The sequence below is a fragment of the Strongylocentrotus purpuratus genome, unplaced genomic scaffold (assembly GCF_000002235.5).
Source record: "Strongylocentrotus purpuratus isolate Spur 01 unplaced genomic scaffold, Spur_5.0 spur5_scaffold_21, whole genome shotgun sequence".
In the NCBI taxonomy this organism is placed as follows: domain Eukaryota; kingdom Metazoa; phylum Echinodermata; class Echinoidea; order Camarodonta; family Strongylocentrotidae; genus Strongylocentrotus; species Strongylocentrotus purpuratus.
This window is the reverse complement of record NW_022145607.1, coordinates 20043653-20062952: the sequence shown is the minus strand read 5'-3', so window position 1 is coordinate 20062952 and position 19300 is coordinate 20043653. Positions and strand designations below refer to the sequence as shown.

The window sequence follows — 19300 nt, the reverse complement described above, 5'->3', positions numbered from 1 at the left end:
TTTTGGTGTCATATGAAAGTTTAGTTTATGAGCTTTCCTTACATGTAAAACTTTTCCCCCAGAATCAGATATTTTTTATTCGGCAGCCATTTCAAAAGTGTATAGTTTTTTTGGGGGACGCACGGTCTCGTCTCTCGTTTTTTTTTTTTTTTTTTTTTTTTTTGGGGGGGGGGGGGGTTTGTTGTTGAGTGTGTACACTTCTTGTTTCTTATACCACATTTTCCCTATTGTATTCTTAGGTAGTCACAAGTATGTACTCCCATCATGTTTTTGTGGCCCAGAGGGGACCCTAAAACTTACAAGCTAGCTCTGCTCTTACCAGGGACTCCATCTTTCTTTTAGTTAACTTTGTTTTTATCATTGCTATAAAAAAAAATTGCGTTGTAAATGTGTATTATCTAAATATGTTATGCTCTATGTGACATTTGAAAGAAAGACGAATAACTATCTTATCTTATCTTATCTATAACTTTTTAGTCAATGGGCGGCGCCATCACAGAATTTATTGGTATAGACTATGGCTGGCAAAAAAAGGACAAGAAATCCTCCAGTTATGATTTTACTACATTCATTTAAACAAGGAGTTATCGTTTTTTATATTTTATATAAATCTTCTGAAAATATATAATGCCATGTTGATATCTAAGGCTTTTCCCACTAAACTGATTATACGTGTTTATTTCCACATTGTAAAATCCTCGATGGGATGGGTAATCTGCCAAGACAGGCAGCGGCCATAGTTAGAAGTACATTCTCTATTTTTCAGACCCATATTAATTTCAAGATAAATTCTATCTTCAAATGTGTAAACTGAATAGTTTAAACATAATTATGTTTTAACGCTTGGAATGTTGAAGTTTTGTAATTTCTATATTGTGCTGACGCCTAAAACATTGAACACAAATTTCATTACATCGTATTTTTTCTAAGAATAATATGAGAGTGTATTTTTATAAACTATCAAATGAAAATATCCGGGGGGTATATGATTCACCGGTCGTGTAATGAAATACTCACAATAATTATTTTACAAGTACTTAATCTACACACATTTTGAATTCTAGTATTATTTTCATTCTTTTATCATTTTCATTCTTTTGTATCCCTAATTCATTTAAATACTTGCAATGTTCCTAACAGTGGGGGCCCGGGGCCCGCCCCGCCCCCGGGAAAGAAATGTGTATTTTTATCTTTTTGAAAGTTAATGTTACCTTTTTTGGAGATGCAATTTTTCAAATTTTAGAGGGCCAGAAAAAAATTAGTGCTCACTCTGTTTCTCGCCGATAGTATCGACTTCACGAAATGATACTAGCTAGTAAGCTCTTCCTGAATGGTTTAGGGAGATCAGATACATCGCCCTAGTTGGCGGATAAAGTTGTGACTGTCTTGTCGTTGGTTTCGAGTAACTGGGGCCCCCGGAGGCGGGGGCAAATTTTGTTATCGTTGGATGGCAAGTGAAGTGGCAGAGGGGGGGGGGGGGGATTCATTTATATAGGGCTGATGATTCCAAGATGTTATTTCTTTTTGTGAAAGGTTTCAAACAAATTCAGTGATAAGAGTATTTCTAGAGATTTTATCAAACGTCATAAAGATATAGCTCCCTGCAGTGGCAAAATTCCACAACTGGGAGATCGTGTCTTTATGAATTCTGGCGGTACCTCACTACTGACACTCCCCCTAATCATCACTGAACTTATGCCCCCCCCCCCCCCCCCCCACGGTTCAATTCGGATTGACGCCCCTGTAAAGTTGGAACACATTTTTCTTACCTCTTTTCAGGAAACGAATGTGACGATGTGGTTTTTTTTTTTTTGAAAGAATTTTTTTTTTTCTTGGGGCACCACAAATATTATAAATCGTTATATTTATGGATATTTCAGCCATCTCTGAACCGATTTTGATCAGTACGATGATCAAAATGTCGTGACGTGCATTTCATCAAGAAAAGTGGTCGATGCTTTAAATATCTATCCCTTAATGCTTTCCCATAATTTCGATCCTCTCAATATGTTTCTAAGGAGGTAACGTGTGATTTCCCCAAATAAAATAAATGCAACTCGACCCCTCTATAAAATCATTGACGCTGATAGGTATTCCAATGAAGCTTTCTCATAATTTTCTATCCACTTTTAGCATGTTATTAGCGTAAAATACATTTTCACAAACAAAATTGTGTACGTCCCGCTCCTAAAATTAAATTCATCGGCGCTATTACAAATATTGCCAAAAAGTATTGTTCCAAACCAAATCCTAGTAGTTATATTGCCCTTGTAACGAGCTTTAAAAAAAATTGTTTGCACCCACAATGGTTGGATTTGCATTTTGTCAATATTGGAGACATCCAATGACATACTGGCTATTTGTTAACACAGTTCGGGCTTGGCCTAGGGCACTCGTATTGAAATTTTATTTTGATTTTTCTGAGGAAATAAAATAACGACTACCGTTATCCGATACATGTCCGACAAGGATACTGGTTTAAAATATGTGTTATTTAGGTAAATATAATCTTTTTGTGATAAAGATGTTGTTAATGATGATAATGATTATCATGATGACGATGATGATGATGACGATGGTGATGATCACGATGATGATGATGATGATAGTGATAATGATGGCGATGATGATAGTGATAATGATAATGATAATGATAATGATGATAGTGATATTTATGGTGATGATGACGGTGATGAGGATAATGATGATAGTGATCATGGTCTCATTTATAGTGGTATCCGAATCTGCAGGGGCCTATGGCTCTCTAAATGTCTTAAAATTCAACATTTTCGGCCAGGTGTAGAATGAAAAATTGTAATGACATTAATCTCCTTGTTGCAGGCATTATAATTATTTATTTCTTTACTTTGAAGACAATTTCGGTGGGGACAATACGATGATGAAAGCGATGTTTAAAATATCGTAACGCATTTCAAGAAGAAAAATGGTCGATGCAATAAAATATGTCTATCCCTTAATGCTTTCCCATAATTTCGATCCACTCAATATGTTTATAGGGTAACGTGTGTTTTCCCCAAACAAACAAATGCAACTCGACCCCTCTCAAAATCATTGGCAATATTGCCAAAAGTTAATGTTCCGAACCAAATCCTAGTACTTATATTGCCCTTGTATAGAGTTTATTTAAATAAAAATTTGTTTGCGCCCACAATGGTTGGATTTGCATTCTGTCCTCGTCCACACAAACGAAAAACCCCTAATAAGGCTACCCGGCGGCCCGCTATAACAAGTGCTCTGATTTGCCAGAGTTAAATATACGTACACTAGTCATGTTTAACCTGCGGTACTGTCTTTCCCGTTTTGTGTACGTTTTTTTCTGGAATTCTGGTGTACCTCACTACTGACACCCAAATCCCCACCCCCCCCCCCCCCACATACACACACATATGCACACACATTATCTCCCTATTTCCTATTTCTCTCCCCCTTCTATCTCTCTCTTTTCTCGACCTGTTCCCCTCATAATTATATCTCTCTCCCTCTCCACCATTTCAGTCTCTCTCTATCTCTCTCTCTCCCTCCCTCTCTCCCTCTCTCCACCATCTTTCTCTCTCTCTCTCTCTCTCCTTCTCCACCATCTCTCTCTCTCTCCCCCCTCTCTCTCTCTCTCTCTCTCTTTCGATATCTCGATCCCTCTCATCATAACAGTCTCTTTATTTCACCATCATCCTCTCTGTTTCCTCTCCACCATCTACCTCCCCTCTCATTTCCTTTCTTTCCCAATCCAACTTCTCTTTTTCATGATATATATATTTGTTTTTATCTCATCCAAGGTATGCTGATAACGTTCACTTACGTTTAATCAGGGGGGGGGTGGGGGAGGAGGTAGGGTGGTGGGGTTCGAGGTTTCGAACACTCCCGCGAGCCTGATATAATGAGAGCAGAATTGTTTCATGGATAATTCAGACTTTCAGACTCGATGTTTAATATAGAGAGGGCGCAAGTAGCTACAAGTAGTCCAGTGGGCCTTTAAGAGTCGAGAACGGGACAACGAATCGCCTTTTTTCTCTAGCAATCTAATGAAACGTCAAAGCTTTCGCGCTTCGCGCGGGAGGAGGGGAAACTCCCCCCTCCTTGCACCCACCCCCCCCCCCTAGGGAGCGCGCTACGCGCGCTCTGTAAGTGATTGACACGCTTCGCGTGCTCACTACCGCCCCTAAAATAAAATCCTGGCTACGCGCTTGCATGCTAAAGCTTTTCGTACTGCACTCATCAGAGTAAATCGCAAGATTGAACAAAAAGCCAAAGTCGGACCATTATTATCATTTTAGTTGATTTCCCCGCGCTGGCCTAACAGCGAAATTACATGATGATATGTGACACCGGGGAGTGACAAGATTACACCATTTCACAGAAATTGATGAGATAATTTTGCTTGATATTATTGAAAAACTAAAATTGTATTCACGGTCGTTCTCGTTTTCATTTTCTCTTTCCCAAAAGGTATTGTGGGTTCTCATTAATGCTGTAGTGTTCTTCAGTGTTTACCACCACTACAAGTACGAATAAAAGTATTATTACCTCAGGGAAATATTAGGTTCGAGGGGTAAGTATTTTTTCTCTTTTACCAAAAAAAAAATCATTTTATGCTGCTCCTTTTCTACATTATGCCATGGTCACAACTCCCGCGTCTTTCTGCACGTATGTGTCTACAGCTGTAGTCGAGTCTCCTCGTGAGCGCCCTGTTCCCTTCCAACAAATATACTCCCCTACCTACAAGAATCCTTGAGGTGAACTCACAAACCCTGTGCAGGTCTAGTGCCTTGAAACTAATGTGCGATGTGTTTTTACGGCTCCGTAAACCATCGCAAGAAGCTCTTGCGAGGCGTGCAAAGAAGTGCAACAGCTGCACAAAAGTAATGCGTTTATCAAAAAACGTAATCTTTCAACCGTGTTATTCAAACATTTTAAAATTCTCCATTCAGACATACACTTAATTTAAACATATCTCACATTCTATTTACTCGTTCGGGATCCTGTCATTGGTGCGGAGATTAATGGTAAGATTTTTTGTCAATTTATCAAAGAAATACTCATGTCCTCTCACGTCCTCAGTCCAGTGAATATAGGGTCTGCCGTCACTGAGATACAACCTCGCCAAGAACGGCATTTCATCATCTGGGATGTCTTCGAGGAAGACCACGACAACGAATTCAGTCAGAGTGTCACTCACGTGATCCATGGCCGTACGGAACTTGAGTATGAACCAGCGATCACGAACAGCAGCTCTGCTGAGCACTACGATGGTTTTGTAACTATGACTCACCACGTAGTCAACAGCATCTAAGTAATGCATTCCCGGTATGAGGTCCGCATCACCAAAGACACTCCTCTGAAACTGCGGAAGCTGTTCTGCGAGAGCTGGTCGCAGATGTTCGCGAATCCAATCTTCGTCATCATCGTAAAATATGACATTTAAGTCATACTCATAATCATTATGATCTCTAGCGTCCCGCATCTCCTCGTAGCCAACAGCTGCCAGTTTGAAAAGAAACAGTCTGTACCTCAGCTGCCACCGGTTGTGGTATACGAGTGCGACGGTGAAAATCAGACAAATGATGGCGAGGGTAGGCAAACATACGAGTGCGATGTTGATGCTACAGAACTCTCTAGGATCAAAATCAATTAGATGCTTGCCCCGAAGAGGCTCTAAGGATGCCGATGAACAGATGGTTTTGTCGTCGTCGAAATCGTCCTCATCTACGAAAGTGAGGCTAAGTGGTCCGTTTAGCCAATCAAGAAACCAGCTGAGATCACAGTTACAATCGATAGGGTTCATTGAAAGATCGATGAATAACAGAGAAAAATAGATCGGTTTAAAAGTATTTTGTTCGAGACTAAATAATTTGTTGTTTGATAGCAGAAGAGTTTTTAACCTTCGATTACTCAAAAAGAGCGCTCCATCAAGGTCCATCAAAAAGTTATCAGCAAGATCAATGCTTGTCAATTGATATAATGACTTAAATAAATCGGAGTGAAGCTGCTGAAGTTTGTTCTTTCTTAATATTAGAACCCGAAGTGATTTTAATCCAGTTAATGCTTGTGGATGAAGGTGTTCAAGGTGGCAGTCTTCTAGAGAAAGATTTTGTAAAGCGGAAAGTTGTTGCAGGATCCTGGGATCCATGAGTACATATAACCAATTTTCGCTCAGATCCAAAGTCGTAAGGTTGAACAATCCGTCGAATAGAGAGACATTCACTTTTGGGTTCCACAGGTTGTGACGCAAAAGCCCCGACTGTCTCATCTCTAAATGTTCCAGGAGTTGTACATTTTTGAAGGATGTCGTTAGGTTTTCGAGACCCAGGGGATTTACCATATCATTTAGGAAAAGTGATGTTACGCTTGATGGGATCATCACTTTAAATGGTTCGATATCGCATTCTGACAAATAAATAGTTTGAATGCTTTTAAGTTCCAAAAAAGATGTCGCCTCTAACGTGTCTAGGAATTTGTCTGAGCGCAAATCTAAAAGTGTTAGATTATGCAAACCCCGAAATGCAGATTTTCTAATTATTGTACTCTGTCTTGTAAATTGGCTGGATATGTTTAACTCAGTTAAATTTATTGTCCATAAAAGATTTTTTGTGTTTATATCTTTAATATTATTATATCTTAAGTCTAACACTCTTAAATTGTGCATGCCCTCAAAAAAATCTGGTTCGATTGTAACTATACCGTTGTTCTGAAGATGAAATTGCCTGAGACTTGTCAGATTCGAGAAGACGCGAGGATAAGGGGCACATAGTTGATTCGTGTCGAGGTCGAGTATTTCAAGAGAACAATCGTGCAGGGGATAAAATAGATCTTCCGGAACGACGCTCAAATCAGCGCCACGGGTCAATTTAAATGTCTTTATCAATGAATGGGAGATACCGATGAATATGTTTCTCAGTTCCTCGATTGTCAATTTGTGCCACCCTAATATAAATGATCTGACATGAAGCGATGAAATTACGCTTGGGTCCACTGATCTGATGGGGTTTCCAGTTAAATCCAGAATATTTGAGTTGCACACGAAGTTAAAAGCATATTCTGTGAGGTTTTCTATCGAGTTATAAGACAAGTCGACATGCCTTGCTGTGCCACATGTGCTTATGTTTATGACTGTGAGTAGGTTATCATTAAGGAACACAGTATGCAAGTTTGGACTCCATTTTAGAATGTCATTAGGAATCGATGTCAATTTTGAATGAGACACATCTAAGAGCGACAGCTTTCTTGCCCATCTGAAAAAGCCTCTACCTGGAAGCACAAGTTTATTGTATGACATGTCCAAGCGGGATAAATCCTTGAGAGGATATAAAGCTGTGGATTCTATTACCCTAATGTCGTTGTGGGATAGGTCCAGATCGGTAATGTGAGGATATCTTCTAAATGAGGTGCTCAGAAGGGATGTGATGTTGTTACGCATTAGCCACAAACCCTTAGTATACTCTGGAAGATGTTGGGGTACAGAATTGAACCCTAGGTCGACGCAGAAAACTGTCTTTCGTTCAAAGTCCTCTTCACATCCCTGAAGAGAAGTATCCAGATTTAAGCTCCTGAAGGGAACCAATGTCGCAACCCCGTGCAAGGTTTGGGTTAAAATGATCACCAAATGGAGAATAAGCAGTGGGTGTTTGTAAGCCATGATGACCGATTCCTGTCTGCAAAAGAAGGAAAACCATACCAAGCTAATTTTCTCACAAAATAACATGAGCTGTCGATTGAAGTACAATCCTTTTCTTTTTCATTCCTGAAAACGAGTGTCTTTTTTAAACAGATTATTCGTTGTGATTGCTTATATACATGTATTTAAAAGTCAGCTTAACGTTTAAGCTTGTCATAAAGTTGTTTACAGTGCAATAATATTAGTCATGCCAAAATGTACCACCTTTAAAAATCACAAAAGAACACATAAAACACACTTAGTTGTTTTAACAAATACAAATGTAGGAAGAAACACATCGCTTTACCTTTGTTTTTCACAAGCCTCTGGGAATTGGGGCACCAAAGAAGATGTTTCGTACTGTTTAATTAAGAGAGGAAGGAGATTCCAGCCATGTTCGTTCACTCTGAACAGTCACAGTTCAATGAAACGCCTGAATTTATTAAAAAGCGTAATCTTATTTCCATAAGTAACACTCTGAGTAGACAACGTGCAAGTGAAACTGTACTTCAAAGCAAAGAGGAAGATTGATCGATACATTTGGAAGTGGGAGGTTCGGAGGAGGGCTAGACTTCAATTAATTTCATGAATATGTGTGTTAGTTGTCTGTTTGATAATGATGAATTTCCAATGTGAAACCTTCAGCTGATAGTACTTTCAGTGTATAATTGTCGTTTATAGCATATGAAAGCTTAATGATGCTTTTTTAGTTGCAGCATTTTATCACCGAAGTATATGAAACTAATACGATTTATCAGTGGTATATACTATATCAAAATAATGTCATTGTTTTATCACCGTCATCGCTAATCGCTCTAAAGGGAAAGTCCACCCCCAAAATAAGTTTGTTTCGATAGAGGCAGAATAATAAGAAAATCAGGTGAGTGAAAGTTTGAGCAAATTCTGAATGAAAATAAGAAAGTTATGAATTATTGAAGTTGTGATCAATCAAATACAAATTGGCAACTCTGTGACTTATTATACGAGCTCTCCTTCATTTGCTTTGTGCATAATATTCCATAAAATCATGTTTTCTTCGTTATTGATGACGGAATATATATTTGTTCCTTGCAGGGGGAGTATAGAAACATATTTGCAATTATTATATTTAGGGTGCATGTATGGTTGAAATTTTTCTTGAGGGAAAATGAAAATTTTAGATTTTTTTAGTACTGAGCAAATGGAAGTTGAGCTCGCATGATACGTCATAGAGTTGCCAATTTGTGTTTGATTGATCACAACTTCAAAAATCCTAACTTCCTTATTTTTAATCGGAATTTGCTCAAACTTTCACTGACTTGTTTCTCTCATTTTTCTACTCCTATTAAAACTAACTTAATTTCAGGGTGGACTTTCCCTTTAAATAGACAAATTTTAGTTTAGAAGAGTTCTTAAGAAGTCAAATCGTTGTTTTTGTTTCAATTATATTATTAATCATTAATCATTACAATATAAGCTTCATTTGAATATGATACATTTACTACCAGCTGTACGCCATATTTGTTTTGAGAGCATTTTTTTGTCATGCAACTTAAGTTACATCAATTTACGAAAGCTAGACTGTAATGAAATCATATCATATTATTATTCTTATAAATGAAATGGGAACTTATCCGGACGCTTTACAGAAACAGGGCTGTTAATGTTGCTTTTAGATTTAACGACATAATTCATCAAATAGCCCTATAGTGCATCATAAATACTTGTCTTGATATGTAGGACTGTCGTGGCCGAGTGGTTTAAGGCGCTTGACTGGAGATGCGAAGGTTCGAATCCCGACACGGCACTAATTTCCAAGATATTAACCTGCGCTTGCTACTCTCCACCCATGTGTTAAATGGGAACCCGGTAGGATGCGACCGTCATTGTTGGTCAAACAGTTTTTGAGCGTCAAGTAACGCCTGGATGGGATGCTCCCCAGGGAGTGGAGATTGTGCACACATTGTGTGCGGGCAAGCACTGAATCCAATGACCGGGGTAATAGTTTAATTCTGTAAAGCGCTTAGAGACATTGTATATTATTATCATATTGCCCAAGGTGATTCTCAAAAGATTTATGAAATATTGCATGTAAACCTCTTCATATTATACTGTTTGAAATCAGCCAACCACATTGTCCGGACATGCGATGTGTGGGTACGTCCCATAAAATGAAACTAAAATAGTTGATCCACAAAAATTATCTATACGATTCTTCTTGTTATATTTTTACTACTTTTGAATTTACAATAACACAAACAGAAAACAAAACTAATATAAGCATGGTTCACGAAGAGTAATGATGTTTGTGCCCTAATATTATTTTGTAACTCCGTAAAAACTATTAATATACAAATTCTTATATAGTTCAAAAATTGTCAGAGTGCGGATACATTGAGAGTCCCAAATAGGCCAAGTCATTTCTCTGCTCAGATGATGTTATTCATAACCAAAAAATGAAAAAGTATTTATTAAACATGTAACAAAACAAATTTTACATAAAATGTGATTTATTTGTGTTTTTAGAGAACTTTGTGTGTGTCACGTGCCTCTGCTGCTTTGCTGAATCTCAACTGTGCTGCACTATTATTACCTGTATGTAAACACCTGGCTGCGAGACTACGAAGATCAAAGCTGGTATGACTGGTTGTATAAGTATGTTAAGCAAACTTACTTGGGGAATTTAGAAAAGACCGGTTAAATCAATTCATTGGCCGAGAGTTATAACAAGTGTGAAATATATATATATATATGTATATACATTTACATTATAAGGATAAAGATGTGTTTTTTATGTGGGCGGAGGGCCTCGCAGTAGAAAGATAAATTAGTTCTCTTTAAATTTATCTCAATTATCCTGCACTCTCATTACTTGCATGCAAACACCTGGCTGCGAGACTACGACGATCAAAACATGTATAATTACTAGTACACTAAAATAAATGTTAAGCATACTTCTGTGTTGTTCAGAAACGAATCGATTTATTAACCCAAAGCTATGGAGCGTTAGATTATTTTATTTATTTACAATCATTTTTGAGGGAAATGTGGGTGGAGAACAGGGTAATGGCAAGATGACAGTTATCTATACCCCACATAATGAACAAATATGTAGATAATTACATTTTGTGCTGTACTTTATATTATCTTGTTTCACAGATTGAGAAAACAAAGTATTTATATAAAGGCTGAATCCTACACTGTTGGTCATAATGGTGGAATAATTATTTTTACCCCAATTTATTGAATGATTTTGACAATGATTTATTCCTAACAGATCTAGATAATAGTATACATTCTCAGATTGTGTTGAATGACAATTGGGGAGTGTTTGTTTTGCGTGACTGCTAAAGAATGTGTGTGCTACTATGCTAATCAACTAGGGGACCTACGTCCTTAAGTCATAACTGACAGTAATGGGGATTAACAAGGGGCAACTTAATATCTAGCACAGAATATTGCTATGAAGAACTTTGATCAAGAAATAAAGAAATACATATTTTAATGGGGACAGTAGCTAGCATAACTAGAATTTTTTTTAAATTGCCATGTCCTGTCTGTAAGAGGGAAATTTCACTCTTTAACTCCATAACTACCTTCTGTAAGTTCGTTTCGAGAAGGAAACAGGTTCTTTAGTTTTCAGGTTCTCGTATTTCTCATCACTTTCTATCTCATATATTCAGGTTCTCAAGTTTTCTTCAAGTGCTCACATTAATAGACAAAGAAGGGAACCAGGGCCCTGTTTTATAAAACTTGTCATCAATTAATAACCAGTTAGAAAACTGTTATGAGCTACTAATAATTGTGGCATTTGATTAGCTGAGGGCAAATTTGTCATAGAAATTTAGCATTTAGATTATTGGTAACAGTAATAAAAATGCTATTGAAAAAAAGCAAAATTTGTTGTGACTGGCATACAGAAATTTACATAAAATATATAGATGTATAAAGCATTAAGCTATTTCACAATCATGTTCGACATGTTGGATGGCGAGAATTTCAAAATGTAGACAATCGTATTACTAGTATGACGTCATTAAGATTCTGAGCCGATTTACCTTTTCTTCCGTCAAGTAGGCTTGAAATCCCCTAAAAGTTAGATTTTATTAATTACATGAATAAACAGATCCTCAATCATTAAGATTTTATATGTCGGAATGTTCATATTAAATGCTGTTGTTAATTCTTCCTAAATCGGGTCGCAGTCAGATCGAGTAGTAGACCAGGTCACGGTTAGCACATGTCCCAAATGACCCCGAGTATCCGCAGATCTTCAAAATACGAAGAGGTCCCACTTTGTACATTTTGAAATAATGACTCCTACAGCGATGGAGGGGCTACATAAAATGCCTTTGTTTCCCCTTTTCAAAGGTTGACATAAGATGAACACACGATGAAGGAAAATTCCAAATTCGGCTCTGATCGTAAACACATCGGGCCATATCGGGCCATTCGTGAGGGCATCTGAGGCTATCGTATGACCGCCGGTCTATTTTTCTGACAAAATCTTTGGCGTGCCAAAAAATTGCCCGAAGACCTTGCGAAGGCCCCTTTTACTTTGACCAGTGCTTCTAGTAGGAAGTGCCTATTCCCCTTTTGATAACTCCCATAAGCACACCTTTTGTTTTCACGTGTGCCCCTTTTCCAATCTAATAAGTGCCCCCTTTTCCATATGATAAGCACCCCCATTAAAACAAAAGAGCTCCTTTCCCTTCTCATAAATGCCCCCTTTTCACCTATTAGAAGTGTCCCTTTTCATTCTCTTAAGTACCTCTATTCTTATGTAGGCAGTGCCTCTTTTCAGGGGCGATAAATGCCCCTTTACACCTCTAACGATTTCCTTTTTAACAATGATACGTGCCCCTTTTCCTTTTTAAAAAGTGACCTATCCCCTTTTTCATCAATTCCCATTTTCAACTCTTATGAATGCCTCTATCAAAATCTGATGGATGCCCCAATTCCGGCGACAAATTCCCATTTACCATTCTCATAAGTGCCTTTTTAATCCCTGGTGAGTGCTTCTTTTCAGGTATAAGAAATAAGTGTCTTTTCCTTTTCGATAAGTTTCCCCTTTTCTTCTCTTTTTAAACGTGCCCCTAATTTAAAGTGAATATTAGGCCGAATTCTTCTAAAGCTCGCTCGCTACATTCGCTTTGATTTCATAGATGATATAATTGTGTTACTTTATCACAGGCCTTTTCAGTCCTCCGTTATGAGAATGTGAGTATAACCCCATCAGTATTGGATTTAATTATCTTTATAAGATGTAATTTGTTGCGCTGCGACTTCACAAATTTTAACATTTTTTCTCGCTCGCATATGAATATTCAGACCATCATATCCAACTGCAAATTATGATGCTCAAACAATATCTTGTATGATGTACAAAGAGAAATAAATATTGAAAGCATCCCTGTTAATGTAACCACATTGTATAGGGTTACATACCAATGTCTAACAAATTGTATATTTTCGATTTGAGATTTCCCTTTGTAGGTGCCCTTTTTTGTTGGTCCTGTCCCCCAATTTGGAAGTCGCTCTGACGCCCCTGCTCTGAGCATCATTAATTTCCGATCAGCAATTGAATTTCCCACCGTCGGTCGAAAGTTTTATACCATCGAGAGGTCACGTGACGCCTTCGTGACCTAGTTGGAACGCATCGTACTCTCAATACGACGTCGTGTGGCCATTGTGTGCCCTTCGTGTGGCCTGCGGGTACACTTCTTATTACAAATTCACATCTTCGTGTTGCCTTCGTGAGTGGTTCGGGTGCCATCGTGTGACCTTCTGTAGGCATCGTACTTGCTTCGGCTAATGGTTGGCTGTTGACAAAGTTCGGGGCCATCTTCGTGCGAAGTTCAAATTTCCTTCATCGTTTGTCCATCTTATGTCAACTTCGGGACGGTGCGACGCGGGCATCACGAAGTTGCTGCAGGAGCCTGAAAATCCACCGGCGGTCATACGATTGCCTCAGATGCCCTCACGAATGGCCCGAAATGGCCCGATGTATTTACGATCAGAGCCGAATTTGAAATTTTCCTTCATCGTGTGTCCATCTTATGCCAAATTCGGGACAGTGTGACGCGGGCATAAAAATACTCAAACGTGTAGAATATTCTCGAGTTAGATTCTTGATAGTCTTACAGTTAATATTATAGTTAAACAGTTGAACGTCTGGGTATCATGGGCGTAACGGTTGCGAGTCATTATAAAGTCTGCATGCGTACGATTTGAAACCGATTTGTCATTTTTCTTTTCGATTAAAGGCCACCAATATACCTGCAACTTTCGCCTCTGCCATCTAGTTTAAAATACTGGCTCAGAAGACGTTACATTTTAGAACGTTCAGATCTGATAATATTACAATATATTTGTCAATCATAGCAATTAATAGTACGGTATGCGCAGTGGGCTTTATATTCTTCGCCCCTACCAGAGATGCCATCGGAAGTACGCCCTCTACTGTTTACCAGAATCCCTGTGCTCATTTTTGGTTTTCATCCTGCGTATTTTTTTCGCACTTTAGCTCCGGACCCAGTATGAACTCGTTTGCATACAGCCAATCAGAGCTCATCTTGTTAATAACAGTATAAAATACAATTTTTTTTCTCACCAGTGATTCATTAAAGACACTGACAGGCTCGTATCAGGAGGCTCATGTTCCGTATATATGGGTTGATTTGACAACACAACAAGGCTACAGAACTTGGGGTTTTCAGCGATCGAATAGCATCATGTCTGATCACGGTAAACAGGGATGGACAAGTACTATAAAGGTGAGAATTAAAGGTTTTCTGATTGTTTTGAATAGTTAAACAACTTGTGAAAGAGTATGTATCAGAGGTAATACCCATTTTAGGAAGCTATGAGGACTGAGGAAGTTTGCGTGCATACTGCCTTTATAAAGTGAGTTTGTTCATTGTTCGATTATATATGTTATGTTTTGTTATACATATTAACACAGCCACGATAAGCAATTTCTTCTTGTAAGGAGGTTCATTATTAGGTGATACGTACGTAGACGTATCACCTTTTGATTTCGTCAAGATTTTTATTCATTAGGTGGTCTGTCGATATCGACAGATCACCTATTGTTTTTGTTCAAATTTTCTTTCTTTCTTTTTATTTATTTCTTCGCTTTTTTGTTAACAGGATAACTCAAGATTAGTTTGGTCAATTTCGTTCAATTTTTGGACAGTTATAGATCATTGCCATAAGACGTTCCAGTAACATTTTCAAGGTTATCAGGTCATCGTGACGTCATGCAGGCGCTATTTTTTGAAATCACATTATCCATCATATCTTCATGTTGCATCAGCAAAGGTCATTCATATTCATATCACATATATTTCAGGTCAAGAGTCAACAGGTCATGTCATCAAACGTCACATAAAGGTCATGACGCGCGCATACGCGTGCGTCAAAATTTAAAAATGCTCAAAATCACCTAACTATTAATGAAAAGTACGAATCAGGTCAGTTTAAGCATTTCAACATTTTCCGTCCGTATGTGTCCCTGCGCGCGTTGCGCGCGCTCACAACGCGCGGAAAAGGTCAAATTCAATTTTTTACATGATTTAGATTCCTTTTACCGTAAATGACAATTTACATTAATTTCAGTCCCTCTTGACCTTTCATAAGGCCGTGAGCGCGCGTCAAAGTTCAAAATCCGCGCGTGCTGCTACTCACTAATATCGCTGAAATGATTCTTCTCCTACCCCTTCTCCATTTACCTCTTTATAGTAGTTGTAGTAGTAATAGCAGCAATATCATAATAATCATTATTATTATCATTGTTATATTAATTATTATAGTAAATATCGTAATTATAATCATTATTATAATAATTATGTGTTATTGTTATTATTCTTATAGTTATTTGTATGCTTCTTCTTCTCATCATTATTATCGTATACACAATACGTCATGTGCCAAGAATTTATTGCTACGATACATCCAATATGTCTACCAAAACTGTCAATTCGTTGCTGAAATGTTATCAAGCCAAAAGAAGGAACATTAACATTTCTATTTTAAATTGAAATAAATTATGTAGGAGAAATAAATAGAAAATAAAATCATGATTTGGACCTAGGGGAATAATATGGACTAATGCACTTGTTTACATGACCACATTATCTCTTATTCATTCTAGCTCCAATGTTTTCAGACTGTTTTCAAAACAATATCATGTTTGTCGATCATAGTTTTATGTGGCTTGATGTCTCATGGTAATTTAATCAATCTAAGCAACAATTTCTGAATTTTAGCGACAATCGTTCACCATTGCTGCTCTTTAATACTATTATGACGTGCAGTAACAAATTGAAATTTCAGAACTCATGATGAATTCATTTAACAGTTGATTCTACTTGGTTGATTCTATTGTTCGGATTATTTAGCAGAACGAGATAGAAATTGACATTCTCATGGCTAACGTTTTTGCGTTAGTAGTTGTTCGTCGTCTCTACAATGCTATTTGAACAATATTTGGTGACAAAAGACGGCATTTCTATGTAGCTTCAAAAGCCATCAAATAACAAAAACATGGCAGATAAAAAGATTCTCAGTACTGGGTCTAATGATTTAAAGAAAACTTAATTTGAACCCGGCCATATTCTGTCTCTCTTTCTCCCTCGCTCTCGTTTGTGATTGCCTTCATTTCCCCTCGCTTACTTCACTCTTACCACGGAATATGTAATATGTATGTGTATGCCTCAATCATTGAGAATATACTCACTAATATCGCTGAAATGATTCTTCTCCTACCCCTTCTTCTCCTTTTACCTCTTTATAGTAGTTGCAGTAGTAATAGCAGCAGTATCATAATAATCAGGTGGGCTGTATCTAATACAGACCACCTTATATTTTTGTTAAAATCGCCTTTATTATTTATTATTTATTATCAGGTGGGCTGTATAACGTACAGACCACCTTATAATTTCGTTAGAATTGCCTTTATTTATTTATTTATTAAATATTTTTCTTATTTCTAACCACTTTTTTGTTAGCAAGATAACTTGAAAATGGCTCGATCAAATGCCTTGAAATTTGGCACACATATGTATAGGCATATGTACAAAGCACAATAACGTTTTCAACATTGACCTTCACTGATGACGTCATCTAGGCACCATTTTGTAAAAATCAACTCATGATCATATCTTCATAACCAAAAGCTATTTCTCATTCATATTTATCATGATCGAGGTCAATATCCGTCCGGTCAATTTCAGGTCAAATAACGCGCACGTGCGCGTACGTCCGCGCGTCAATGCGCGCGCAAAATTGTAAAATGCTCAAAATCGTCTCAAAATCATTTTGCATACGTTTTAGGCCATTCTAAGCATTTTATAAAAAATCGCGCACGCGCGCATGCGCGCGCGGTTTTCGCGCGTAAAACTATTACACAACATAGAATCGCCATTTTTTTTCTTTCATAATATTGCACATATTTTTACAAACAAATTGATACCATGTTTACTATTAATAACGGAATGATCCCCCGTTTAACATAAATTTCCGTGCGCGCGAGCTCTTGTAATACATATCATAAATGGGCAAAAAGATGCCTATACAAAATCCATTGTAGCTCTTTAGGATGCAAGGTGACCCGAATTTTTTTCTTCTTATTGTGATAGAATATGAATTGGAGATATGATTTCAAGTCTCATTTGACCCTTACTTTTCTCATGACGTCATCATAATGGCCTCCGAACTCATAATTTCAATTTGCATATTATGATGTCAGTATATTTTTCAAAAATTGATTGCATCTCTGTAAATATTGATCGATTTTCTTCCAAATTTCGATATGTTCTAGCTGAGACAATTCGTTACAAATGTAGTTAACAACATTTTTCATTTTTGACAAAGGAATCATGGCGTATTTTTGCGATTAAAGGAGGCATGTCAATTTTTCACTTTTTGCGTGTATTCTCTATGGGACATGACTTTTTCTCAAAACTGGATTCTACATTCCCGTCTTTCGCGAGCAATATCTCCGTCGTTTTAGCTTCGTTTAAGCTGAACTTTGAGTATGATGTAGCTGAGACAAAGAGCTATCTCAAATGTACCCTTCATTTTGTCTAAAATTTTAGTTGGACCAGCCCACCTATACTTGTTCCAAACAAGTATTACAAATCTAGTTTATTTTTCTTATTTCGACCCACTTTTTGTTAGCAAGATATCTTTGAAATTATTCAATCAAATGCTTTGAAATTTGGCACACATATGTATAGGCATATGGACGAAACACAGTAAGGTTTTCAACCTTGACCTTGACTGATGACGTCATCTAGGCGCCATTTTGTGAAATTTTCTGAAAATAAACTCTTGATCATATCTTCATAACCAAAAGTGATTTTTCAATCATATTTATCATGATTAAGGTCAATATCAGTCCGGTCAATTTCAGGTCAAAAAACGCGCACGTGCGCGTACGTCCGCGCGTCAATGCGCGCGCAAAATTTCAAAATGCTCAAAATCGTCTTAAATTTTTTTTGCATACGTTTCAAGTCATTTAAAGAATTTTATAAAAAAAACGCGCACACGCACATGCGCGCGCGTTTTCGCGCGTAACACCATTACAAAACATAGAATCGCCATTTTTTTTCTTTCATGATATATCTCATATTTTTTCAAGGAATTTGATACCATGTTTATCTCTTTATGACCATTATTAACAAGATGAGCGTCAATTCAAGATAAATGTCAGTGCGCGCGAGCTCTTTTAATACATAGCATATATGGGCAAAAATATGCCTATATAAAATCCGTTATAGCTCTTTGGAATGCACCGGGATCCTCAATTTTTTTTCATATTTAGATAGAGTATGAGTCGGAGATATGATTCCATGTCTCATTTGGCCATTAAGTGTATCGTGACATCATCACAATGGCCTTGGAACTCAAAATACGAATTTGCATATTATGACGTCAGCATATTTATGTAAAATTGATTGTATCTCTGTAAATATTGATCAATTTTCTTCAAAATTTCGATATGTTGTAGCTAAGACAATTCTCTACAAGCGTAGTAATATTTTTTTTCATTTTGATGACGTCATCATAGTAAAAATTTTGATTAAAGGCCTCATGTCAAAAACTTCATAATTTGCGTGTTATGCCTATAGAAGGTGAATTTAGTTCACGTTATGAATCTACATGATATTGTTTTTTAAGAATTTGTAAGCAGTATGTCGCTTATTTTTGCTCTATTTTGTCTCAAATTTTAGTTGACCAGCCCACCTATACTTGTTCCAAACAAGTATTATATGTCTAGTTATTATTATTATCATTGCTATATTAATTATTATAGTAAATATCGTAATTATAATCATTATTATAGTAATTATGTGTTATTGTTATTATTCTTATAGTTATTTGTATACTTCTTCTTCTCATCATTATTATCGTATACACAATACGTCATGTGCCAAGAATTTATTGCTACGATACATCCAATATGTCTACCAAAACTGTCAATTCGTTGCTGAAATATTATCAAGCCAAAAGAAGGAACATTAGAATTTCTATTTTAAATTGAAATAAATTATATAGAAGAAATAAATAGGAAAATACAATCATGATTTGGAACTAGGGGAATAACATGGACATAATGTACTTATTTACATGACCACATTATCTCTT

General features: G+C 37.0%; 1 protein-coding gene across 1 annotated transcript; it reads right to left on the bottom strand.

The window, feature by feature from the left end:
- Positions 1–4546: 4546 nt before the first annotated feature.
- Positions 4547–5800, bottom strand: LOC105442298 (toll-like receptor 4). The gene has a single exon (XM_030995372.1). It carries the CDS (start codon positions 5798–5800, stop codon positions 4982–4984), a length of 819 nt encoding a protein of 272 aa, XP_030851232.1. The 3' UTR covers positions 4547–4981.
- Between the last annotated feature and the right edge of the window lie 13500 nt (positions 5801–19300).